At 34.1% G+C, this 26,365-nt stretch overlaps 3 protein-coding genes across 3 annotated transcripts; 2 read left to right on the top strand and 1 right to left on the bottom strand.

The window, feature by feature from the left end:
- The first annotated feature begins 54 nt into the window (after positions 1-54).
- LOC143633200 (ubiquitin-like domain-containing protein CIP73) lies at positions 55-5,179 on the top strand. Its single transcript, XM_077101550.1, has 15 exons — positions 55-227; positions 470-587; positions 673-747; positions 980-1,098; positions 1,198-1,269; positions 1,369-1,530; positions 1,654-1,723; positions 2,292-2,443; positions 2,535-2,699; positions 2,778-2,849; positions 3,203-3,299; positions 3,393-3,737; positions 4,414-4,685; positions 4,757-4,847; positions 5,055-5,179. Exons 1-15 carry the CDS (start codon positions 96-98, stop codon positions 5,177-5,179), a joined length of 2,067 nt encoding a protein of 688 aa, XP_076957665.1. The 5' UTR covers positions 55-95.
- Positions 5,180-7,344: 2,165 nt separating this feature from the next.
- On the top strand, positions 7,345-17,027 carry LOC143633199 (uncharacterized). The gene is made up of 21 exons (XM_077101549.1): positions 7,345-7,461; positions 9,348-9,906; positions 9,987-10,075; positions 10,180-10,278; positions 10,535-10,699; positions 10,790-11,102; positions 11,199-11,876; positions 11,968-12,123; positions 12,220-12,292; positions 12,390-13,825; positions 13,957-14,068; positions 14,161-14,281; positions 14,363-14,446; positions 14,578-14,931; positions 15,020-15,115; positions 15,220-15,384; positions 15,469-15,654; positions 16,260-16,373; positions 16,442-16,624; positions 16,730-16,774; positions 16,888-17,027. The coding sequence occupies exons 1-21, from the start codon at positions 7,345-7,347 to the stop codon at positions 17,020-17,022; spliced, it is 5,280 nt and encodes a 1,759-aa protein (XP_076957664.1). The 3' UTR covers positions 17,023-17,027.
- A 2,603-nt stretch (positions 17,028-19,630) lies between these two features.
- LOC143633198 (uncharacterized) lies at positions 19,631-24,675 on the bottom strand. Its single transcript, XM_077101548.1, has 18 exons — positions 24,667-24,675; positions 23,603-23,789; positions 22,540-22,702; positions 22,324-22,460; positions 22,132-22,235; positions 21,958-22,053; positions 21,763-21,856; positions 21,571-21,691; positions 21,305-21,498; positions 21,130-21,221; positions 20,991-21,046; positions 20,807-20,896; positions 20,593-20,692; positions 20,372-20,476; positions 20,202-20,274; positions 19,958-20,118; positions 19,826-19,868; positions 19,631-19,731 (listed from the first exon to the last, which is right to left on the bottom strand). Exons 1-18 carry the CDS (start codon positions 24,673-24,675, stop codon positions 19,673-19,675), a joined length of 1,884 nt encoding a protein of 627 aa, XP_076957663.1. The 3' UTR covers positions 19,631-19,672.
- Positions 24,676-26,365: the final 1,690 nt, after the last annotated feature.

The following is a 26,365-nucleotide window of genomic DNA, read 5'->3' as shown; positions in this document are numbered from 1 at the left end:
TTTACATTTGGTTTTTTCACAAATCATAATTATACTTGGTGATTTGAATCATTGACCTTTAACTTATTACAGGCTTTAAGCAGAGAATTGAGACAATGGCAAGTAATCATGGTGGCAAGGGTGTTATGGATGCTAGGAGCAGTGATGGTAACAGTTCTGAAACCACTGTTGAAATAAAGATAAAGACTTTGGATTCTCAGACATACACTATGCGAGTAGATAAATGTGTAAACACTGTTTTTCTTTCCTTGACATTTTGTTATTTTACGTTTCCATCTGTATTCCTTTATGCAGTTGAATCTTTAGTTCAAAGCTATTTATACATGTTAGTAAGAAATCATTTTGTTCATTCATGAATCATTTGTGTAATGTTTTCTCCTAGAAACCAAAAAATGGTTATCTGGCTTATCTCTAGTATATGCCCTATTCAATATTACTCTATATTACTTAAATCTGTATATCTTTATAGGTACCTGTTCCTGCGCTGAAGGAACAAATTGCTTCTGTTACTGGTGTATTATCTGACCAGCAGCGGTTGATATGCCGTGGCAAAGTTCTAAAGGATGACCAGCTTCTTTCAGCTTATCGTATCCTTCTAGTTTTTTTTCTAAAAAAAAGTGTAATTACTAAAAAATCTTGACAATGAAGCTCCTTAACGAGTATGAACTGTAGATGTGGAAGATGGACACACACTGCACTTGGTTGCTCGACAGTCGATTAATCCATCAAGTGTTCCAGATCTTACAGGTTTCATGAGTTTCCACAATATTAAGGAACAACCTTCTTTTGTTACTGAATCTTAATCACAAATCTGCATAAATTTATATATGATAGTACAATGTAAACCTTCATTTTAATGTTAAATAGGTTTTGGCCATAGAATTTTCGTTAAAAGAGGCTTCTTTTATTTTTATTGTAATTCTGTGTGGGGCCTTCTTTTAGAGTCCCTTTTTGACCCCAATGCATTATGCATTTGCAGAAGGTGATCCAGCCTCAAGTGCCAGACAGACCATGGGTAGCCAACATGGGCCCAGTGTAGTGGTTGGAACGTTCAATATATCTGAACAAGGTGATGGGAGTCTTCCAGATTTTAGTCGGGTAAGATCATGAAAGTTATAAAATTGTTAAAATAACAAAAGCCAATCGTGAAAAGTATAAACTAAATCATTTGGTTTATGATGCCTTTATATTTGGTAGATTGTATCTGCTGTTCTTGGTTCCTTTGGAATAGCAAATGCTGGAAGCAGTGGTGAAGCAGTAGATTTGCAAGTAAGCTGGTCACTGGTCTATAATCTATTTAATTCAATAATTTTGTTTTTGTTTCTGTTATATTGAAACAAGGTTTTACCTTATATTTTTATTCAACAGCAACACATTTCTGAAAGGCTTTCACGAATACCCAGTCTAAACCAAATAAGAAATCCCAGTGGTCAACAACCTGAAGATGCTTCTGGAAGAAGTCAATCCAGTTTTCAAAATGCTGCATTTACGGTCCCAACTGATGTTTCTATGGAATCTCTTCAGCTTCCTGTAAGTTCAATGTTGATTATGACCAAATTTTGAACATGTGAAGTAAAAGATTTCAAGTTGTAGTCATTCAGACACCATTGGTTACTTTTTTCTGATTAAGACTCTGTAATTTATCCATGACAGGTTATTCCCGATTCTCTGGTAACCTTATCCCAGTATTTAAGGCGTTTGAGGCAAGAATTTAACGAAAATTGTCAGTTCTTATTCTTGGAACACTTTAAACACCTTTAATTTCTTATCATAGTTATCAAATGCGCTAAGCGCACTTAAGGCGCATAGGCCTCGCCTGGGGCCTAGGCGCAAAGCGCAAAAAAAGCGAGGGCCTAAGGAAAACAAGCGCACTTAAATAAAAAATTAAAAATATATGTTGTATATGAAAACTAATACTATTCTTCAAATAAAATATACAGAAGCTATTATATAACATTTAATATCATCTAATTAGTACCAAAAGTTCTAATATAGTCAAGATTCAAATGTAATTCCAAAACTTGAATAACAAAATGTATCAATACAATGCCTTTGACATCTCCTAGATCTAAGTTTTAATAGCACTCCTTGTGTTTCTTTTGCTCGGGTTTTATATTCTCATGATCTTGGCATAGACGATGCCGAAGCGCTCGCCTATGAACTAGAAGCGCATTTATTGAGCCTTGCCTGAAAAATGGGCCTAGGCGCAGGAAGCGAGGGCTTTTAATAACTGTTTCTTATTTTAGTTACAATATCAATTTGATATCAATTTGATATTTGATGTTTGACAGTTAGAATCCAGGGCAACAGTGGGGGAGGAGACCCATCTGCTGCACCAAATTCAGCCGCCGGTCAGGGCGGATTACCAACACCGGCCGCCCTGAGTGAAGTGACTCAGTCTACAAGACAGTTACTTGTTGAACAAGCTGGAGAATGCTTAATGGTATGCACTAAACATAGCAAAGAATCTTTAACAGCAACATGGTATATTTTTTTTGTCACTATTTTCAAGTTTTGTTTTTCTTTTTCTGTAGCAATTGACCAGACAATTAGGGGACCAAACAAATGTAACCGATCCTGTAGCACGGTTAAGGGTGCAGTCAAATGCTTTGAGATCAGGTGCACTTTTGCAAAATTTGGGTGCTTTTTTGCTGGAGCTTGGTCGCACAACCATGACACTTCGTATGGGACAGACACCGGTGTGTTATAAAGTTCTTTTGTTTTTCTTTAATTTCTTGATTTTTTTTATCTGACATGTAAAAGTTTTGTCCTTTCAGACTGATGCTGTGGTTAATGCTGGGCCTGCTGTTTTTATATCAACATCTGGTCCAAATCCTATTATGGTTCAGGTAATGTAATATTGTAACTGACGAGGTGGAAATGCTGACCTGATTGATTTGGGTTCTGCTGTTCTCGAACCTGTGAAATAGACCATATTCTGTATTCTTGTTCAGCTGTTTGGCAAAAAAAGTGCTTTACATGAATAAGTTGTAAATTCACAGTTTAACAGAAAAGTCTTTTTTCGTATGATGAATTAACTTTACGAAAAGGACCTTTTTAGTGAGTTTTAAAAGCCTAGGCATTTAATCAAACAAAAATAAACTTACCGGACCCATATATAAGTTTTAGAATCATAAGGTGTCTTCAGCAATTTCCTCTTTCTATAATTATAGTATGCCTTAACGTCTTAACCATGGTGCAGCCTCTACCTTTTCAACCTGGGACAAGTTTTGGAACTACAACTGCGGGGACCGGCACTGGTTTGCGTCCAAGGAATATTGATATCCGGATACGTACTGGTAATAAACAATAACTAGTTATTCTGATTTATAATTTTAAATAAATTACATTATAAATTACTAAATTACTTTTCGTTTTTACAATGTGTACAGGCTCAGTGTTGGCGCCAGTTGTTACTCAAAGAGAATCAAGTGGCGGTGAGCGGTCAGCAGCTGCTGATGGTGGTGGTGGTGATAGTGGAGGTTCAAATAGTCAAGCTGCACCTAGAAATCAGTCTCAGCCCACGGGTGGTTCTGAAGTTCGTGTGGGTCCAATTAGGATATCTACACTGCCACCTGGACTTGCATCTTCTGAGTCATCTATAGGTTCTATGAGTGTGCTGTATCCAGTGGTAGCAAGAAGTGACATTAATGGACAGGTGTCAAATGGAAGTCAACCTCATAATGGTGAAAATAGGCCAAGTCCTACAGCTCAGCAGCAACCATCTCAAGTTCCTGGTAAAACAAGAGTGTTTTTTTTTACCTTTTTATCATAGCAAAATGCATAACATAGAAATGAATTTTACACATTTTTCCAACTTAAGCAAGTGACTTTATGTTAGACATAAATAGGATTCAACTTTTAGTTTACTGCCGGTTTTTGCTACCATCTCATTTCAGTTGATTATGTGGATCCTATGCCAGGTGTCATATCGGACACCATTTAAACATATTTTAAATTAATAACTAAAAATATCCCCTGGTATATGCATAGATGCTAAATCGTCAGTTTTCGAAATGTTAGCAAGAAGTGACCTGTTTTACCAGTTGAATGGGTCATTTATTGCTATAATCGTTACCGAGATGCAATTTGGCTACCACATCAGATGTCACCCAGGGAAAAAATGATATCTTTTTGCCAATATGTTGAAAAATAGTTATTATGTCACATATCATGAATTTGGTTTTCTAAATAGGTTATAAAAGTATAAGCTGGTGTCTGTTTTGTGTTTAATTTAAGGTTGGTTGCTAAACATGGGTAACGTTTAAAGTTCGCTTCTATTTCATGCAACTTACTCTTTTTCTATTGGTATAGTATAATGTAGCAATGACATTGACTTTTACAAGAAGTCATAAATTAAAGATCTCACATGACAGTTCAAAGTCAAACATGAAGTCTTTCTATCTGATGCAGGTACAACTCATGGCCAAACCTTTTCTACCGAAATTCCAAGTGAACTTGATCAACTGCTGAGAAATTTATTTCCCGTGGAGCAAAATCATGCCAACAACTTTATCTTTCAGGGAACAAGTGTTGAAACGGCTCCCACACCTGTTGATTCTCAAGAAACGCCAGCCGCTACTGAAGAAGGAACCTTTTTGTCAAATTTGCTTCACCAGATTATGCCTATTGTGACTCAGCACCTCAATGATGGGGAAAATGGAGCTGCCCAATCCTCATCAAATGTAAGTCTAATGTTTTTCTAACTTTATTCTTTAGATGTAACTGCTTTATTTAATCTTTTATATACATGTAGGTCCAAGAAAACCAAGATCCAGGTGCATCTTCACGCAGGCCCGATAGTCCATCTCCCCGGTCCAAACGGCAAAAGGTACTTTTTAATCATGGTTTAAGTGAAACCGTGATTTTGTATTGATAAAAATAGTAATTACAATAGCCCATTAATACGCTCAGATTATGATAGATATTTAATAGTATAAAGAGCAGAAACCTACAATTAATACGCTCTAATTATGATAGATATTTAATACTTAGTCTAATAGTTTACATTTACATAAACATCAAATTTCAACTTTTTTCTACTTATGATGCAGACAGAGTAAGCTATTGCAAGATCAAGTTGAAGCCTCAAAGGAACAGAAGGTGGGTTTTTGCAACAGATATCAAAATCCCTATGGCTGGTTTGACTCTGGACCAAATTTCAGTTGACCCGGCATAATCGATGATAACCCAAGTTCAATACATATAATCTTTTGGGTTTCGTTTTCTAAATCCGTATATTGGGTAATCTCTTTTGTGTTTTGAGTAAACTGCATAGCAAAACATTTGTTTTTTTTTTTGGTATTTAATATAAATATGCCCATTGGGGTAGACTTGTAAGAAGCTGGGAGCAATTGGAGCATCTGTGTTTAAGTATTTTGGAATGGGTTACTATTTATTTTGTGGTCTGGTATGCTTTATAAGTGTCCATTGAATATAGTCATATACCTCAGATTCTATTATTTGATGATGTAATGATGCAATATAAAAAAAGAAAAGAAAAGAAAAGAAAAGATAAACCAATTATTTGGCCACATCATCATCATGTGTGGGAGCCGTTTCAACTTAACATCATGTCATTCTCATTCTATGATTGGTTTGATGTTACATTATGCCTAGCTTATATTATATGCTTTCTTTAACTTTTGGATTTTGTGTTAGTGGTATATATTGTGGGTTAGTGATTTCTTTTCCAATTATGCTATGTTTTTGGTTTAGCTAAATGTGTAAAAGTAGTGGTGTAACTGCTTCACTTGTGGGTAGTTTTTAAAGCTTGGCTTTTAGACTTTTTTATTGATTATTATGTAAGTATATATTTTGGTATTCTAGATAAAAATTGTATAAACAATAGACTTGTTTAAGTTTTCGAGCTCTTAGTGAGTCGAATTTGAGTAGCTTACAAGCGCCTAGACTTGTTTATGTATCTAAGCTAAAACAGTCGGTTTGATACCATAAACCTTAAGAATGGAGTTAGTTAGTTTTGACATTGGCACATTGCTACATAACATTTGAATGGTATTGATGACACTAGATCATACTATTAGAAAATAAAAAGTAATTAAAAGTACTTAGTACAATAACCATTACATAAAAGCTTTATATGACTTTTAAAGTGTTATTTTTGGGTGCAATCACTCAGAAGAATCGTAAGAATCGTGATAGGGGTAACATAGGTGATCATGTGGGCAAATTTAAATGGGAATTGGGTTTCACTAAAAGTAACTGTTTTGAGCGATGAATGTTCTAAATGGGATTCTACGAACACAGAGAGAGAGAGAGAGAGAGAGAGAGAGAGAGAGAGAGAGGTGAATATATCTTTTGTCATTTACCCATTTTGTGAGGCGAATGATGAAGAGATTGATCACATCTAGATATTATTTCTTGGCTTCCATATTGAACTTGTTTTGTTTTTGGAGTTGTCTTTTACCTCATAGTTGTTCAAATCAATCATGGTGATCAAATGTTTATTTGAAGTTTAAAAGATGCATCACGTTTAGAGAACCTTGATATATTCCATAATATCTGGTTGACATGGATAGCGACAAACACACTAACCTTTAGATCGTGTGGATCATGACATGTTCTCCATAATAAACTGCTTTACTATGATTATATACAAAACACGAGTAAGTTTAGTAGCTTGTCTTAGAGAGAAGAAAGTGGGTGCGTGATGCTCACTTCGAGATGAAATTTCATCTTTGTACCAAATGAAGGAGAATGGTGTTCCCGCGCTCCTGATGGGAATCTATCTTTTTTTTTTTAACGTTTTTTCTTTCACCCCGATCGAGTTGGCTATACCGATCATCCAGAGCCTCTATTTCTACTCATAGTTAGATTGATGCAATTCTTTGGCTTTTAGTTATATTTCATTATTTTGTTTTGACTTTGTTATGTTAACAACTTAACATGTTACACGTTTCTTTTTAACATCATTGTCACGGTTCTGCAACATTATAATTTATAACAATGAAAGCCATAAATATGAAAAGTTATATTTGGTAAAAAAATAAATCCAAAATACAATCCCAATTAACCAATAACATGCAACTCCATGAAGTCCACCTGTTCCCCATCTATACAATCAACGGACACAAACAATCAGATACGAAATCAACGGTGGAGTATTCTACGGTCTACGTGAGCGGCTGTAGGCAATCCTTTTCTCTTCCAACAACCAACCAAGTACCACCTGCACCTGTCACTTCCCCCTTTTCAATATTGTTCACTCACACTCGCCATTGCTGCTACTGTGTGAAGAACTCAACTCAAAGCAAAGCATATGTAATGTAACAACTTATTCATTCATGCCTTTCGTGTTCGATGATTTGAGCAACCTCCTCTGCTATGGATAATAATAATAATATTAATATTAATAATCAACGGCAGATGAGCAAATGCGGTGCCACGTGGCAGTCATCCACGGAGCCGGCTCAAGTTCAGTTGCCGGATGCTTCTAGTTCGGTAATCTGCGTTACTGTTATACTGTGTGTGTGTGTTCGTTTGTAGCGATTATGTGTGTGTTTGATGTTAGGTTTAATGATGAAAATTGAATGAATGTGCTATGCTCGTTATTGATTGTTTATAGTAGCATCCGGTGTAGGTTTTCGCGGTTTTGTTTTTGATTTGCCCTAATTTTAGTTAGGTTTTGGTAGAGTGAATATGTATGTGTAGCTAGGGCTGTAGATGAACCGAACCTAACCGAACAATGCCTTGTTCATGTTCGTCTGTTAAGGTAATGGTTAACGGACACCTAACCGAATGAAATGTCTTGCTCGTGAATGGCTCACGGACACAAATGAACACAAACAATGCTTTATTTGATTTGGCTACTCGAGAATGGTCAGGGTGAACGGTCCGGTCCGGCTACCAAGTTTGTGTCGGTGTTTGTATGCGACATTAAATTGGTATGTGGATATTATATTTTACGCTGTAGACAATGTATTTGTTTTTACATGAATGTAATATTAGATTGGGGCACATCTAAATATTTAGCTACTCTGAATATTCATGCAATCATGCCTTCATATTCACTTATGTATGCGCTTGTGTGTGTGTCTCTGTGTCTGTGTATGTGGGTCTCTGTGTTTGTGTGTAAGCTGTTAGGTTTAATGATGCAAATTGAACGTGCTATTCTCGTTCTTGATTGTTTAGAGTAGTATCCAGTATAGGTTTTCACGATTTTTGTTTTCGATTTGCCATAAATTTTGTTAGGTTTTGCTGAAGCGAATATGTGTAGTTTAAAACGTGCACTAGAGTTGTGTAATTTGTAGATTATCTTCACAAAAGCCTGGTGACATTGTAAATATTTAATAAGGTGAAATGACTCGGTTAAACTTGTTTATACAGTTCCTGTATCTTCTATAATAGAACTTTTAGGGCATAAAATTGTATGTGACAATTGCATGTGGAGCTTGTATTCTATACTGTAGACAATGTATATACTTTTACATGAATGTACTATTAGATTGGGACGCATCTAAACATATAGCTTATGTGGACATTCATGCTTTATGCTTTCAGTTTCCCAATTTCCCCTAAATTTTGTTAGTTACCGACTTACTGCTAGTGCTAAAGCGAATAAGTGTATCTTAAAAGTGTGCACCGGATTCTGGAATATATTGATTATCTTCACAGATGCCTGGTGACATTGCAAATATTTTATACGGTGAAACAACAAGGTTCTACTTGGGCATAAAATTGTATGTGGCATTTGTATATGGAGATTATATCCTTTACTGTAGACAATGTATGTACTTTTACATGAATGCACTATTAGTTTGGGACACATCTAAACATATAGCTTCTGCGAACATTCATGGAATCATGATTCGTGCCTTCATTTTCCCAATTTCCCCTAAATTATGTTAGTTACTGACAATGCGAATATGTGTAGCTTAAAACGGCCATCGGATTTCTGGAATTTATTGATTATCCTCACAATTTCCCGGTGAAATTGTAAATATTTACACTGTGAAATAACAAGTTATGTGCATGTTTTATAGATGGAGGGAATGTGTCTCTATAATAGAAATTTTGGGCATAAATTTGTGTGTGACGCTGACAATTTGGCCTCTGGAGTTTATATCCTATAAACAATCCATGTGTTTTTACGTGAATGTAATATTGGATTGGGACACATCTTAAAATATAGCTGGTGTGAATATTCATGCAGTCATGCCTTAATATTTCCTTATGCATGTATGTATATGTTTCATCATTAATCGAATTATCTGTAATTTTTCGGAACTTGTTTTTGTAAAAAGTAAGTTTTGCCAACATGTTTGAGAATTGAGATAGATTTGGTTATGTTTTGCCATACAAGTTTGATAACTTTGTATTTGTTGTAGATGATCAACTCAGGTCGTTACGGTTATCCACATATTGTGCAAGAAGCATCTTCATCAACCCGAAAACTGATGGCTGATCCCTTGTTTCAAACTGCAAATTTCAATTTATACAACTCAAGTCTGTCAGTAATGGGAGCTCCATTTTTTACTCTGCTTTCTGGACCACCATCTTTCTCACAATATGAGTCCCAACAAGTATTGAGCTCAAAGCCATCCAATCCATCCAGTAATGTTCATGTCTACAAAAATAACTGTATGATGGCTCCTACAGGGCGTGAATCTTTATTCTGTTCCCCCAAGTTATCATCACAAAACATTGATAACAGCTACCTGAACTCCAAAACTGATATCCATCCACTTGCTCCAGTCAAGTCTTTACCAAGTGATGGTGGAAAATCTGCTTCTTTACATGAACAATCAAATGGTTTCACTTCTCAGAAAAATGCACCAGTCTCTGGTCCAATGCCATCTCAGCATGGGAAGCTTCACAGCCCACCCCTTCATCATCAGTTATCTCTTCTCCCAAGTGTTTTGCCACGTGTGTTTTGTCTGTATGCAAGTGAGTTTTTACACCATTTTGGTTGCAACTTACAAGCTTTGATGATAAGCTCTAATTTTGGGTATTTTATATCTTTGAAGGTGGTGATCTCTTTCTCACCAATACTGGACTCCTTGGAGTTGTTTGCTCATGCCATGGTTTGCGCATGTCAATCTCTAAGTTTTCAGAGGTAGTTTTGAATACGTGTTATTTGGATTGATCAGTGATTCTTATGAAAATGATTTATGTAAATAAAAACTTTCACGGTTTATTCTTATTGCTAATTGCATGCAGCATTCAGGTTTGCAAGATGTTAACCCTGGAGATGTGGTGCATATGGATAGTGGTGAGACCATAGCTAAGTGGCGAGAAGTCTATTTTTCTAAGTTAGGGGTAAGTTTATATATTTTCATTGTCATATACTTATGAGTTATTAGGCAAGAAATGTAGAAGAAGTGCAGCATTTGTATTAGTTTTCACCTTTGTGTTTCTTATTTTCACCATGAATAGCATGCTCCAGTATGTGGCGTTTTGGCTCTCTTTTTTTCTGAAAATTGTATTTTTCTTTTGGCATGAAAATTGTATTTCTTATTGGCATGTTATTGAAGCACCAAGAACACTGGTTGGTGATGTTTTTATCATGCTTTAGATTAGGATACCTGAAGATCAATGCGGATGGAACTGGCCTGAAGGATACTCTGCAGCAGCTGATGTGGCAAAAAGTAACAAGAGGGTACCCAACGAGACAAAAATTGCTGATCTGCCCAATTCTGTTGGTCCGTCTAGACCATATGCGTCTTCCAGACAGCCATTGGTATTTTCAAGTCACCATCGTTTGAATCAGAATTTTGCTCATGCCCTTGATAAAAGTAAATTACCAAATGACTTCACTGAAACATCTCAGAGCAGTGCACATGGTGTGCCAGTTAACAAGACTACCGAGCAGCACGTGTCTCGTTTATCAATTTCGAAGTTGGCCGTTGACACGGTTAATGCTTTTAAATCTGTTCCAACATACTCTGATAAAATCAACAATTACAGGGATGGTGATATAATGGAAAAAACTAAGGTTTCCTCAAATATTGAGTTGAGACTTGGACAGCCGTCTCAGCAGAATCAAACACCCGGGATATCGAAAGTACCATGTTTCGGTACTCGTGTTAGCAGAGTTGATCATCCACTGGAATTAATTTCTTCACAGCAGCGGATTTATAATGGTGAGTTTCTGCTATGTTTCTTTGTATTTATTTATTTTATATCAACTTATATGAACTAAGAATTCCTTTTTTTTCCTTTGTTTTTTTCTAAATAAGATATACCAGGCCTTAACAGAATTACAGAGGAAAGCAAGCAAGTTGTTAACTGTGCTGCTCAAGCAGCTAAATCCGGTTCAACAGAAGGACAAGACCGGTTAGGATTTTCTAGTCTTGGGTTTGGAGCGTATAGCACAAGAACCACTTTGCAACCAGAACAACGGAAAGGTGATGTAGTCGCTGGTTCAGTTAATTCCATGCTATTTTCACACTTCGATAATCCTAAAGATATGTCTAAGCAACAATATGTAGAATCTCAAATTTCCAAGCTTGGTTTTAATGATATGGAAAATTACAAGCTTATGGACAAAGGGAAAGGGGTAGAGCATGTTGACCGTGGTTTTCCTGTTCCAGTTACATCTCAACATGTGTCTCCTAGACCACCTTTGACATCAAAAGCTCCATCACCGGTGTTTTCATCTATGATTATGAACTCTTCTCCTAACATGACCTCATCAATGTCAAAAGTAGAGGGTAGCAGAGTCATGAATTCACGTACACACTCATCAAATGTTTCATCTTTATGTGAACTTGGAAGGGACCAAAATGTATCAAACAACCCTTTGAATGGAAACTTGTGGAGTTCAATAAAAATTCCAGAATTTGTAAGCAAACCTGTTCACTCTGGAACTACTTCTTGGATTGCTAACGTTGCAGAAAAATCAGCTGTAATTTCTGGTAAATGTTTATCTTATTCACTGAAGATTACTGATTTTAGTTCATTTTCTCTACCCTTCTAGATTTAATAAAATAATGAAAATAAATTCAGGCAACCCCTTAAATGGAAATTTATGGAGTTCAATAAAAATGCCATCAAAACCAACTGCAAGTACATATATTATCCCAGAAGTTGCAACAAAACCTGTTCATTCTGGAACTACATCTTGGACTGCTAATGGTGTGGAGAAACCAGCTGTAATTTCTGGTAAATAGTTACTCTAATCACTAAAGATTGCTGATTTTTTAGTTCATTTTCTCTACCTACCTGAATCTAATAAAAATAATGAAATATATTTTGCAGTATCACAAGAAACCTCATTTCAAATAGGAAAAAGCAGAGTGCTGAGCAACCAAACTGGTCCTCCACTGCCAAGGTGACTAAAAATTACTACAAAATAATCAAGAAATAGTAACTCACTGCACTACTTTCTTTTTGTAATCATTGTTTTGACTTTACATGTTAAAATTTAGGATTGGTATACCTGGCTCATCATCTGGAAATGGAAACTGCTTTCAAGGTACATGTGCATATGTTCCAGAAACATGCAGGTGTCTGGTACAAAAAAAGCATATGATTGAAAAATCAAATTTTGATGGAAAAGAATTTCTTAGTGCTTTTGGAGAACCATCAAAAATCAGAGCTCCTACATTATCTCCTAATTTGCAAAAAGGTTGCACTTTGCATGATGGAGCTATTTCTTTAGGTAAAATCAGAGAGACAATAAAGCCAAGTCTTAAAAAAGTCAAATTTAATGCTTTTCAATGGAAAGATGTTCCTACCAAAATGACGGGCAAGTGCCAAGCGCCATGCAGAGATGAAACTGCTAAGGTTTTAGAGGATAGAGTTGATGTCATTGACCAAACTTCTGATGTAGTTGCCAAAAGCGTTGACCAACCTGTTCAGAATGTTGACTGCATGAAAGAGCAGGTTATGTCTAATATATCATCTAAATGTTCGGCTCCTGCTTTGACCCAAGCTTCAGTCAAAATCAGCAATGGAGATTCATGCACTGACGATGCACAAAACACTGATTGTGCCAAAAATTGGTCTTCTGATGATTGTAGCAACACTGGATTTGATGGGTTTTCTCGGAAAACCAATTCCGAAAACGAAACACGGTCAAAATTAGTTCCAGATCGGTCAAACCGTAGTCTTGTTGATGAGCTAAGGGTTATAGACTCTCTAAGATTAAAGAAGGTACAGAATCAAGTCCCTATGCATGAAAATAGTGCTTCAATGAATACATTAGAGAAAGAATTTGGACCGAGAAAAAGAAAAGGAGAAACAAAATTCAAAATTCTTGGAAAATCATTCCCTGACTCCCGTACTTCTTCAATATCTTCTGGGCAGTCTTCTCAGTCTCTTGAAGAAGTACATAGACTTGATAAACATAAAAAGGAACTTCCATGTAGGACCCAAAAAAGGGGTTATGAACATGATGATATTCTTGAAATTCCAGAATCATCACGTGCAAAGAAGCTAAGGATTGATTTGGATTTTTCGAAAACAAAAAGTGTTTGTAAACAAGAGTTATCTTGTAAAAGATTCACTAGGCCAGTAGTATGTGGAAAGTATGGTATTATCTCAAATGGTGATACATCTAAACCAGCAAAGATATTTTCTCTTAAAAATATTATTAAAACTTCGAAAAGATGCTCTCCTGTCACAGATGAATTTGTGAAGAAATCACCAGTAAAAACATTAAAGAAATCTATCATCAGAGAAGGAGATCGAAGGACAGATAGAATTTCTAGTTTTAAAGAGGATATGTGCTACATTGGAAAAGAATCTGAAGTATACAGTCATGATGATACAACGGAATCTTCAGATAGTGATTTTGGCACCAAAAAAAGGCGAAAAAGTAAGAAGATTCGCAAACGTAGCCTTTATGAATTAAGTACAGAAGGTATATCATTTCTAACTAATATAGGACACTAATGTTTAACTTCATTTTTCTTAAAATACTTTTCGGGTCTGTTACAGAGGTATACCTTTGGTCCATACATAACCTTATTCTTTTGCTCCTATGATCATCAGAAAAAGGTTCTGGTTTTGTTACAATTCCAAAGAACATAGCTTCCGCATCTCAAGATAACTTGAAGAATGATGGAAATAGTAATAATCTCTGTGGAGTAGAAAACGTATTCAGGTAATTAGTTATATTTGGATTTGAATTATCTGTACATTGATTACTTTTGTCTAAAAAAAACTGTATGATAAGATCAATGGCCTATGGTTTAGATCCCCTAAAGAGTTGACATGCAAGTCAACTCCAGATGTGGATATATTCTGCAATGTTTGTGGAAGCGTAAACAATGATGCTTTAAATTGCTTGTTGGAGTGCAACCGATGCTTGATTAAGGTATGCCCTTCAGTATTTGTATACTTTGATTAAAGTACCACCTGTGTAGATTATGAGAAACTTTTATATGGTATTATGCAGGTGCATCAGGCTTGTTATGGAATTTCAAAAGTTCCCAAAAACGGTTGGTATTGTAGACCATGCAGAGAAAATGCTACAAATATGGTAAGAATTCGTTCAATTAGAAATTGATGGCCAATTCATGTCTAATTGATTGTGTGTGCACGAACGTGCATGCTAAACATTCTGCAAGTTTAACTTATGAAACATATTAATTGTGGTTTATTGGCATTCAGGCATGTGTTCTATGTGGTTATGAAGGCGGGGTCATGACTCGGGCTCTTCATAGTAACAGTATTGTGAGAAGCCTTTTGAATGCATGGAATTTTGTTGCAGAATCACAGGAGTCTCAAAATATTATGTGTAAACATATAAGGGCATCTTCAGTGTGTGATCCTATGGTCAAGAATTCATCTTACCCTGCGAATGACAAAGTGGTAATAAATAGTGTTACATCAGGAACTTTTGATCCTACTGTGAAACAGTGGGTACATATGGTTTGTGGACTTTGGACACCTGGCACACGATGTCCAAATGTAGACACCATGAGTGCTTTTGATGTGTCTGGTGCTTGCTTTCCCAAAGAAAATGTGGGTAGACCTTAACTGAATTTAACTAATTTAATTTTTCATGGATCCAAATTATACTAAATGTTAATAGATTTTATTAAACTTGCAGGTTTGTTCAATGTGTAAACGTCCTGGTGGTTGTTGCATAAGATGCAGAGTTAAAAATTGCGCAATTCACTTCCATCCCTGGTGTGCACATGAAAAGGTCTTAATCTCCTGCCCATTTGACCCGTTAGAGACAAAATATAGACTGAGTTGACTGTTGACTCACTTAAGTAAATGTCAATATGATTGTTGGTTTGGAAATAGGGTTTACTGCAAAGTGAGGTTGAAGGAGCTGACAATGACATGGTTGGCTTTTATGGAAGATGTGAGCTTCATGCAACCGAAGATCATTGTTGGAACCGTAAGACCAACTCTCAGAGCATACAAATTGTGTGTCTTCCTGAAATAGAAACATGTGCTCGAACAGAGGTCTGTCTACTGCTAATAATACTAGTAATAATGGTTATATATTGTAACCAGTGTTTTTTTATATCTTTTTTTTTGGTGGATTAGGGTTATAAGGGACGGAAACGAGAAGGGTTTAGGCATGACAGCCAACAAAGCGCTAGTGGTGGTGATGGATGCATGGTTCAGCAAGAGCAAGTGGATGCTTGGAATTATATAAACCGACAACTTTTATCTAAAAAACGGCTTCATAAAATGCCACAACCGGTTCAAGATGTAGAATCTGATTTTCGGGTATGTTAGATTACGTTATTACCCCATTGAGATAGGCCTGTAAACGAACCAGACGGAACACGTTTGTGTTTGTTTGTTTAACTTTTAAACGAACAGGGTTTTTATGTCTGTGTTTGTTCGTTAAGAAAATGAGCGTGTTCGTTTATGTTCGTTTGTTAATAGCATAAATGAAAGGTTCACAAACATAGATGAACGAACATAACTGAACATATGTGAACAAACATAACCGAGATATAACCAATTAAAAGTAAAGGTGACAACACTAAAAAGTTATTAAAAGTAGACTAAATTGTAACGGGCCTAAAATTTTTAAATGGATATTAATGAACATAGACGAATGAACTTAAAACTAAAGTACATAAATGAATGTAAACGGACCGACAAATATAAATGAATGTAATCAAATGAACATAAACGAACATTCACGAACATAAATGAATGAACGAGATGTGTTCATGTTTGTTCGTTTAACAAAATAAACAAAAGCTTTTGTTCATGTTCATTCGCTTGTTAGATAAGCGAACATAAACAAACTACCCGTCGAACGGTTCACGAACTTCTGCCCGTAGGTACTTTGGAAAATCTCATCTTATGTGTATTTGCAGAAAGAATATGCTCGGTATAAACAGTCAAAAGGCTGGAAGCATTTGGTTGTATACAGATCAGGAATCCATGCTCTTGGTCTGTATACATCATTTTTCATTTCACAGAGTGCAATGGTATAGTCATTAATCAATAAATTAAATACTTACAAAAATGATATCAATTAACATTATTTGAGCAACAGGTTGTAGAGTATGTTGGTGAAATTGTGGGGCTGCGTGTTGCTGATAGAAGAGAAAGTGAGTATCAATCTGGAAAGCAATTGCAATATAAAAGTGCATGTTACTTTTTCAGAATCGATAAAGAACATATAATCGATGCAACTCGTAAAGGCGGAATTGCTCGGTTTGTAAACCATTCATGCCAGGTAAAACCATCTCACTCATTCAAATTATTATAATTTTGTTAATATTCAGTTTAATAAATGCTTTGTTTACTAACTGATAACTTATTACCATATCTTCATATCTAGCCAAATTGTGTTGCTAAAGTGGTGACGGTGCGGGGTGAAAAGAAGGTAACTTTTTAACATTCCAAATTTAAATAATTCAAATCCAAATATATTGTAATGTGGTTTTATATTACTTTATTGAAAAAAAAAAATTTTGACTGTGTAAAAATGAAATGCAGGTTGTGTTCTTTGCTGAAAGGGACATATATCCAGGAGAAGAGATAACATATGATTACCATTTTAACAATGAAGATGAAGGTAAAAAAATATTGTGTTCTTGCAATTCTAGTAATTGCAGGCGTTATCTCAATTAATAATTATAATATTGGCGGTTCCATTTTCACATTCTTCTTTTGTTGTTTTAGCAACTTTTGAGGAAACTTTTAAGGAAAGAAACCAAAATCTCTTTTTGAATGTATATATATCCATGCCTGCATTGTTATTTCCCTATTTTTGGGATTAGTTTTCTGTGGAATGAATATGCTAGTAATCTAGGTGGTGTTCACTGTTCAGATTTCGATTCGCATTCGAAACATTCGAAATTCGATTCGAATTCGATTATTAAGATTCGAATTCGGTTTTAAAAAATTCGAATTCGATTCGAGTATATTAATTGAATACGAATTTATGATTTATTATTCGATTCGAAATTCGAATTCAAATTATGTACATATATGTATATACTAGATTTTATCTCCCGTATTACGGTGGTTATTTTACATTATTTGTTTTCATATTTATATTTGGATTGTGGGAAACCTTCATTTACAAATAAATGGCTTGAGAGAATGGTTATTTTACATTTTTTGTTTTTTAATATTTATTTTTTGGATTTTAATTTTCTTTATTATAAGAAAGTTAATAATATACTTAGGTTTGATAATAAAAGGATTTCATAAATAAATGATACTATAACTCATTTAAAAGCTATCTGAATTTGATGACCCATGACCCTCTTTTTTTTTTACTATAAAAAAATTATAAATAATATATTTTTATTTTTAAATTGGATCTTAAATTTTATTTTCATATCAAATAATTGGTAAGATTAATTTTTAATTCAATGAGATGTTATAACCCGTTTAAAAGCTATCTGGTTTTTGTAAGACCCATACCCATGAATTTGGGTTAAATCAATAAGAGACCTTCATTTAAAAATCAAGCAATCTGGTCGCTTTCATAAAAGGAGGTAGCGACCACATCGCGACAAATAGTATTTTAGGGTATATATATATATATAGGCAAAGTATAGAATGAAAACCCACTTGAGTTGTGAAAACCCGCGAAAACTATATGTGACATCGTTTTTTTTTGTTACATGTAATATATGTTGTAACATTTAATACAAAATATCGAAACATTAAAAAAAATTTGTTTTGCTATTTTTTAACATTTTTTTACTAATTTTTTTATATATTTTTAGGAGAGAGAAAGTTATATTTACGTTAACATTTTTTATTAACTTTAATTGTGAACCACAAGATTTAATCTTTATTTAAAAACATGTGGTTAAGAATGAGTTTCTAGAGTTTTCACAACTCAAGTGGGTTTTTATTTTAACCTAACCCTATATATATATATATATATATATATATATATATAATTATTATTTTTTATTTGTGTCAAATCCATAAATAATAGATGTCCATTATAAATTAATTAAATCCAATAGGCTATATTATTGTTTTTTAGTCTATATTAATATGAGTGTTATTTTCTTCTTTTGAATATTTTGAATTTTAGATTATTTGTATTTGAGTTTTGAATTTATTATCACGTGGTATTGTAGATATTTTAAAATTTTATATGCTTGTTTTGCAATTATGCTTATGGTTTTTGAATTTTTGACATAGGTAAACTTGAGTTAGATCGTATTTATATTAGAATTAAAATCAAACTTATTCAAAGTCGATTCGAATTCGAGTTTCAAATACGAATTCGAATCGAATTTCGAATTGGGCATATAATACGAATCGAATAGTTCAACTTTTAAAAGAATACGAATCGAATACGAATATTGGCAAAAAAAAAACAATTATTCGGATTATTCGATTCAATTTAACTTGAAAATTCGTTATTCGATTCGATGAACACCCCTAAATCTAGGTCTAGGAGAATAAAAATATTTTGAATTATATAGAAAGTATAAAGAGAGTAAAAAGTTGCACAAACTTAAAACAATTTGTATAATATAGACTATAAACAAAGTTAAAATTTAATTAACTTATATAAAATTAAACTGATCTAGAAGATAAAGGATGACACTTTGGCAACCTATGTTAGAGGGGACGGAGTGGGGGTCGAGAAAAGCCGAGAGAAATCCAGGTTATTTTTTCACGCAAATTGGGGAATTTTCCTGTTGTCTCCCGTTCATTTTCACACTTTTTTGATCCCCTCTTTTAACTCTTCATCTCCTTTATTTAAGGATTGTTACAAACTTAAATAATGACTATTTTTTGAGTCTTTGGGATTTAATAATCCAAGTCAATTATGATTTTATATTATATGAAGGTAAAATAAGCAATCCAGTTTGATTATTGCGGCCGACCACCTTGAGTGGTTCATCATTTTAACAGGCTAGTTAGTTTCACCTAGCTACTAATGTTATTGATGATGAGTTTTAATCCTAAGCTATTTTCATGTACGTTTTCCACATTATAAAGTATAAAGTATGAGGTACATTTAAACCAAGTTAGCTAAGTGTCAAGGTATTTTAACTTCTTAGTTGTCTTCCTTAGGCAGAAAACCTAAACTTTAGAATTCGCTTTAGTCCCCAAAAACGGTTAAAACGCCCCTTAAATTTATCTTTGTAAAATTTTAAAATCTGTGAGCCTAAAGATTTTCTTTTATCCAAACAAAGAATACATCTTATATCAAAATCTGTAATGAAGGTCTGCAATAACACAACACCCATCTTCAAAGTAACACACCAAATGTGTGAACTCTACAAATATATTTTATTGACTACCTCCCTTCAACTGCTGCTTTAATACGAGGATACCGATCAGCCCACCTCGAGTATCCTACACAACCAACCAAAAACAAATAACTAACTTCAAATTGTTCACTTAAAAATGTTTATTACACTCGCAGCTCAGTAATAATGATTTCACATACCTGAGATGACTATTTGATGAAGATCCGCCTCAGACTCCGCATGCTGAAAGATTAAATTAGAAAATCATTTGCCAGCTAATTCTTACCATAATATCATTCATTATTCATGATGTAAGAAACATTTAAACTTACTTTACCAAACGTAGCCAAACTTCGCTTCATGAGGCGACATAAACCGATAAAATTATTACTAAAATGTGGATCGCTTTGAAGAACGGTTTCCGATGTGGAATCTAATATCAAACTGCATATGCTTGAAGCCATCATGGTACAAGACCAGTCAACTGCATCATCTGATCAATCACAAATTAATCAACATTAAAATCACAAAATAAAAAGAAATAAAAAACACTATAAATATAATAATAACTAATACCTGCCCATGATGACATTGCACCCAATAGTCTGATAAAACAAGAATCATCCAAGGGTACCTGAATCTGCTCTTTCTGATAGGATAAAAAGTTAAAAACAAAACATAATAACCAACAAAAATAGCATTTAAAATGATAACTTGGTATATTGCCTTGCTGGAAATTAACATACCTTTAAAAGAAGATTTAAAATCGTATCACAGGCCAAGAAAATCGGACCGCTATCCTCCATTGTACCCGTATCTTCCGAAAGCATCTTAATTAGGCATTCTACAACCTTCAAGTTCAATCAATATTTAATTTTGGACGAATCAGTAACAATCATATGTTATATTTCATCATGTGATTTTAAAAACATCTTATATTTACAATTATGCATTTAAAATAACTTACTGCTTTATATGCACCGGAAGAGACAATAAGCCGACATCCATTAACCTCCATTGTTATTTGGCATACCATTGGAAGCAAGAAGCAAACTGAAGAAAAGGGGCTGAATTGCCAAATCACATTTATGAAATAAATTTAAATTCAAATTACTTCAAAATTGAATAAACAAGATAACTAATTAAATATAAATAAATAATAGAGATAGATATAGACAAACCTCTGTTCATCTTCACCTTGAACCAAAACCATGTACCCCAAAAGCTCCATAACTTTGTCATTGCATGCAGACGGGGTCTCAGCAAGGTAACTGCAAAAAATATATATATTTTTTTAAAAGAAACTATGTAAAATAGTGATATAATTATACACTAAAATATATACAATATTGATACGAGGATTACCTTCCAACTATCCTTACTGAAGCCAGAAAATCATTCCCTTTATACTGTCCATGATCCTGCAAAGAAGTTACAATTATTCATGTATAAATGGTACACGACCTTGAATATGTGAAATAATATTAATATTTTGGTTTAACACCTTGGCATCTCGAAGATACTCTAGGATCACACCGATTGTCTCGTTAAGCCCATTGATGATCTTCATGAACATTTTCTCACTAATGATATTACCTGTAAATAATAAAAGAAATCACATTTTTAATATTAACTAATATATATGCTACAAATTTAGGCTATTTGAAGCAAACGCATACCTTCATCTTCAGCAAAACTTGAAATCAATTTAATTATCTTTTCCACCAATGAAAATGCAATGGCAAGATTTCTTTGCTTTAAGATAACAGTTTCAGCATCTAATGCTTCTTTAGACTCGTATCTTAAATATGCCAACTCATTAAGAAGAACCGCAATTTCCACCCTAGAGGTTTCTAGAACAAGCAATGTACACCTGGCAAAACAATAAAACCGGGTAAAGAAAAGCACTTGCTGACCTGGAACCAAAATAACACGACCCACATACCTGTCAGCTGGAATAGAATCTTGAATATCAGATAAGTTTGCTAGCTCAACGAGCCACCGTTCACCAGCAATACGCATAACAGACTCAGCCAACATAAGAGCTTCCAGCCGTTGATTTGGTGCTGAATATAAATTTCATAGATTAATAATATTATAAAAGATTAATCAAGCATACAATAAACTTAAAACTTACCAACACGGTTCTGCAAAACGGCAACAACACCTACACGCACATAACTTGTCCAACTTTTATTGATCATTGTACCAAGAGCTTCATGCGCAGGTGCCTAACAAAGTACCTTTTTAGGTTACATCTTCTGCAAGTGATGATATGAAATAATGAAACCAATATAATATTTTTAATAACTTTAGTATAAAATATACATACTGCATATAGTGAATGTAGGATCATTGATAGAAGATGAAGTGTCTCAAATTTCAAAGCATTGTGAGACAAAGCAAACTGTTTTGCTAGCACTGTAACCTGCAACAAGAAGACATGAATATTTCAATAATTTTAAAAACTACGATATTACGAAAATACAATAATTTATAAGCTTACCACTGATGATAATTCTAAACAATACTCTTTTATAATTGTGTCGAGGGAAAGTTGGCTTATGGTCAACTGAAGGAGTTTAATCGCTAGTTCCATTGTATGGGAACCTAAACAAGTTTCAAATATATTATATTCAGACCTTGAAATTAAAATTGAAAACTTTGGCAATAATTTAAATGAAAAATAGCTAAGTACCATCTGGTAAATTTGGCATCTGAGAGGCTAAAACATTCATTCCACCAGACTTGAAGAAGATTTGAACTCCGTTACTGTGGGCTGTTAACACCAAATATAAGAACTCAAAGCATTCTTCCACAAGTGGCGGTCCTAATCTGAAGATTCAGAAAAATATATAATTTCATAAAAAAAGAATATTGTTAAGTGAGGTGAGATATAATTATAAATGCTTACTGTTTAGAAAGAACTTCCAGTATGAGTGGAATCTTGTTGGCCATATCATCAGAAGAAGCAATACTAGAAACCCGACAGAATGCAGCCAAAATAGATACGGATAACTGTAAGTATGCATCCTGGTTATTTTGACTATTCTCACTTGTGCTTCCTTTACCCATACCTACCAAAAACACAAACAAAAATTATAAATAAATAAAATAAAATAAATCAAAGAGTTATTTGTTCAATTTGTTTAAATGCTTGTCACTCTACACACCCAACAATTGAACAAATTAAAATGAATATGTCAGAACTAACAAATAAACTCCAAAACATTCAGAACTGAATCATATGTGAGGAAGTGTTTGGATGCAATCAAATTCGTATAATCACGTGTAGTAGAACGCATGACAGTTTCCAAATTAGGGGTGCAAATGGGCCAAGCTGCTCATGAGCGACTCGATATCGGCTTGTTGAAAGCTTGAATCAAGCCAAGCTTAAACAAGCTCAATCTTAAAAATAAGCTTGTTTGATCAACAAGCCCATGCCCGAGCTTCACATGTTGAGCCTAAACGAGCCTATTATTTATTTATGCTATAATATACATGTTTATAACAATAATAATAATAATAATAATAATAATTATTATATATAAAATTATGATTAAAATAAGTAAATAACATGTATTATGAGGTATAAATATTAGTAAAACAACTAGCAAATAGTTTGAAAATTTATCCACGAGTGGAGCCTTAGAACTCCAAATTACCCTAAAAATAGCAAATTCAGCTCATTGTTATATCAACTGAAGAATTAATACTATACTCACAAACCCATCCATCAATGCGCAGCAACTTATTCACTAAATTTCAAAACCTAGGGCTATTTATTCATCTTAATTTCAAAAGCAAGTGCTCATGTTCGTTTAAAGTTAAATAAACGAACACAAACACGCCCTTGCGCAGCCCGTTTACTGGCCTAATTGCAAACTATAACTCTTAAATTTCAAAACTTTAGGGCTAATTTCTCTAAACACAGCAGCAAATAACCGTAATTAGAAGAGGTTAACTCTATCGATTACCGGTTCGGAGGAGGCGGTCAAGGAAGGTGTTGCCGAGGGCATTATAAACCCTAAGAATGGAGTGAAAATCATCGTTTTTGCAGAACTTGGTGGCGAGAAGGAGACCCGCGAGGCGTTGCTCGTCTCGGTCGCCTTTCAGTAGCCTTAAACAGTCTTCAATTGACGGAACGTGTTGTTGTTGTTGATCCTGATAAAACAAACAAACAAACAATTGTCAAATAATAATGTAATGAGTGGAGATTTGAATGTTTTACTAACCATGAGTGTTTGTTTATGAGGAGGAGCAGAGGGTTTATGGTGTGAGAGGTAGAAGACACTTCTAGCAACGTCTTTGGTATGTGTGCATATATAGGGGTACCCGAGTGTGTTTCGGTTCGGTTTGGGTAGGTTTTGGCTAAAACAAGTCTAAAACATAATTTTGTGTTTCTGTTTGTGTTTGAGTTTGGGTTTGGGTAGGGGTGCAAACAAGCTGATTTTGCGTTTGACTAGGCTCGAACTCAGCTTGTTTAACTTACAAGGAGATCAAGCTTTATTTTTAAAACTCGAGTTCAGCTCGTGAGTAAATTTTCAGTACTTGGCTTGTTTACTATTTGTTATATTTTTTATATATTTATAATTATTTTTACATATATTTTTTGCCATTATAATTTTGTGTATAGAATAATTAATATTATTTAGTTATTTTTTAATATCAATTATATATATTAATTATTAATTGTTAATATGTATTAATATGTGTGTGTATATATATATAACAGAATCGTTTGGGCTCATGAGCTGGCTCGAGCTCGCTAAGAGAAGCTCGGGTTCGGGCTCGTTTATTAAACGAGCTTACATTTAGGCTCCGGCTCGATCGAGCTTTTTCACAAACCGATCTCAAGTAGCTCGCGAACAGCTCGGCTCATTTGCACCTGTAGTTTTGGGTTTTTGGGTTTTGCTATTTGAGTTTGGAAAATTTTGGTTGAAAACTATAAAGGCCTAAATTATTTTGGGTCGGTTTTGGCTAAAATAAGTCAAGAACCGAAGCTTTAGGTTTTCAATTTTTGAAAACTACGTGGTATTACCCGGCACATTGCGCCAGGACAAATTGGTAAAACCCATGTGGTGACAAAAACCAAGCATTGTTGGTCCCGAGTATTGAGGTGGTAAGTCAAAACAAATTCGGTCGGTTTTCATCACGTTCATTACGGTACCATAACTAAAACAAAAAAACTACAAAAATAAAATTGGCATTCTGTTAGTGTTGTTCGTTACACTCGTCATGAAACCGGAACTAAAACAAAACCCTATGAGTCTACATGAATTCGGTCGGTCTCTATCATATTTGTTTTGGTACCAGAACTAAAAAATCAAAAATGAAATTGCCACTCAGTCAGCTTTTTTACGTTCCTTACGATACCAGAACTAAAACAAAAAGGAAATGTCACAGACCAATAAGGTGCCGCAAAGTAACCTAAAGGAAGCTTTGCGGCACCAAATTTTTCTTATATACTTATTATTAGTAATAGTAATTGTCTAGTTTCGTTTTTCTTTTCAGCTTTCAGTTTTAAATCTTTCTAAAAAATTACCTAAAAACTACTAAAAAAAAATCCTAAAACTAACTTTTCTTCATTTCTTGATTATAATCATCAACGACATTTTGAACACAAAGGTTTCAACAACTCGGGAGTAAACCATAACCCATAAGAATTATGTAATATGCTTTTTTTCATATGTGTAATTAATGTATTTACATAAGCCCTGAGACTGGGTGGCTTTTGTGGAATGAATGAGATAATACCATAAGTTTTATATATACGAAAAAGAGACGACAAAGAGATTCAATACGTTTCAAAGAAAGGTTCTGGAAACAGAGGCTAAAAAATCTTTGCAAAAAGTTGCCTAGTGTTATGGTTTGAACAAATTTTCCGAAATAACTGATGAAGAGTTCAATACAAACTTCTTTGGGCACCACGTTAAATAACAATGCCATTTTCTCTATTTCTCTCTGTAACCCATCGTCATTATCTCCATTTCAAATTCTTCAAAACTCACAATGGAAACCGAGACCAAGATAGCAAATTGATTTGAACACCAACGATGCTATTATGAATCTAATCTTGGATGTGCCATTTCTTTAAAGACATTTTTGGCCGAATGTTGCAAGATTTCTTCTTTCTAACAATTATATGAGAAGCAAAATGGTACAACTGATGGTAGAGAAAATCGACATACATGATTACAGCTGCTTTTGTTGGTAACCTATCTTACGAGTAAAATATATCAAGGTAACATAATACACACAAATGATGAAACTAAGACAAGAAAATGTGTGTAAATGAGAGTAATCACATTCCAAAATCACGTTAAATAGAAAATTTTTGATTTTATAGCCGTCAGATAACAACTATATGAACATTATGTTTTTAATTTTCGAATCTATCACTGTTTTCAATTAAAATTGATAAATAGACAGTAACGGCTATATTCATAGATTTTTTTCATTTTTTTAGCAGGGCTTTGATTTTTATTTTGAAAGTTTCTCTCAACAAAAGATAACAATTTTATAAGCCAATAACCAATTGTCAAAAATAGCTGTAGCTTTTATAAAAAAAATTGCCATATAAGGTTTGAGTGTTTTCGTTAAGCAGACGTCCATTTGTGAAATTCCAAATTTCTGGTCACGATTTGACTGTTAAAAAAAACGATTATTTGTCACTTATGTTTCTCTTTAAAGTGAACTTTACCCAACCGAGCTTTACGTAATTCAATTTTGTGTGTGAT

The sequence above is a fragment of the Bidens hawaiensis genome, unplaced genomic scaffold (genome assembly GCF_021521415.1).
Source record: "Bidens hawaiensis isolate Kalapana, Puna unplaced genomic scaffold, B.hawaiensis_p1.1 tig00006634_1, whole genome shotgun sequence".
In the NCBI taxonomy this organism is placed as follows: domain Eukaryota; kingdom Viridiplantae; phylum Streptophyta; class Magnoliopsida; order Asterales; family Asteraceae; genus Bidens; species Bidens hawaiensis.
The sequence above is the reverse complement of the archived record's forward strand: the minus strand, read 5'-3'. Positions and strand labels throughout refer to the sequence as shown.

Coding starts and splice junctions, on each gene's coding strand:
- LOC143633199 (XM_077101549.1), top strand. CDS start 7,345: ATGGATAATAATAATAATATTAATATTAATAATCAACGGCAGATGAGC. Junction 10,279..10,534: donor TCTATTTTTCTAAGTTAGGG/GTAAGTTTATAT, acceptor ATCATGCTTTAG/ATTAGGATACCTGAAGATCA. Junction 12,293..12,389: donor ACTGGTCCTCCACTGCCAAG/GTGACTAAAAAT, acceptor GTTAAAATTTAG/GATTGGTATACCTGGCTCAT.
- LOC143633200 (XM_077101550.1), top strand. CDS start 96: ATGGCAAGTAATCATGGTGGCAAGGGTGTTATGGATGCTAGGAGCAGT. Junction 1,724..2,291: donor GCAAGAATTTAACGAAAATT/GTCAGTTCTTAT, acceptor GATGTTTGACAG/TTAGAATCCAGGGCAACAGT. Junction 2,444..2,534: donor AAGCTGGAGAATGCTTAATG/GTATGCACTAAA, acceptor CTTTTTCTGTAG/CAATTGACCAGACAATTAGG.
- LOC143633198 (XM_077101548.1), bottom strand. Junction 22,236..22,323: donor GATGCCAAATTTACCAGATG/GTACTTAGCTAT, acceptor AAACTTGTTTAG/GTTCCCATACAATGGAACTA. Junction 21,692..21,762: donor CGTTTTGCAGAACCGTGTTG/GTAAGTTTTAAG, acceptor ATTTATATTCAG/CACCAAATCAACGGCTGGAA.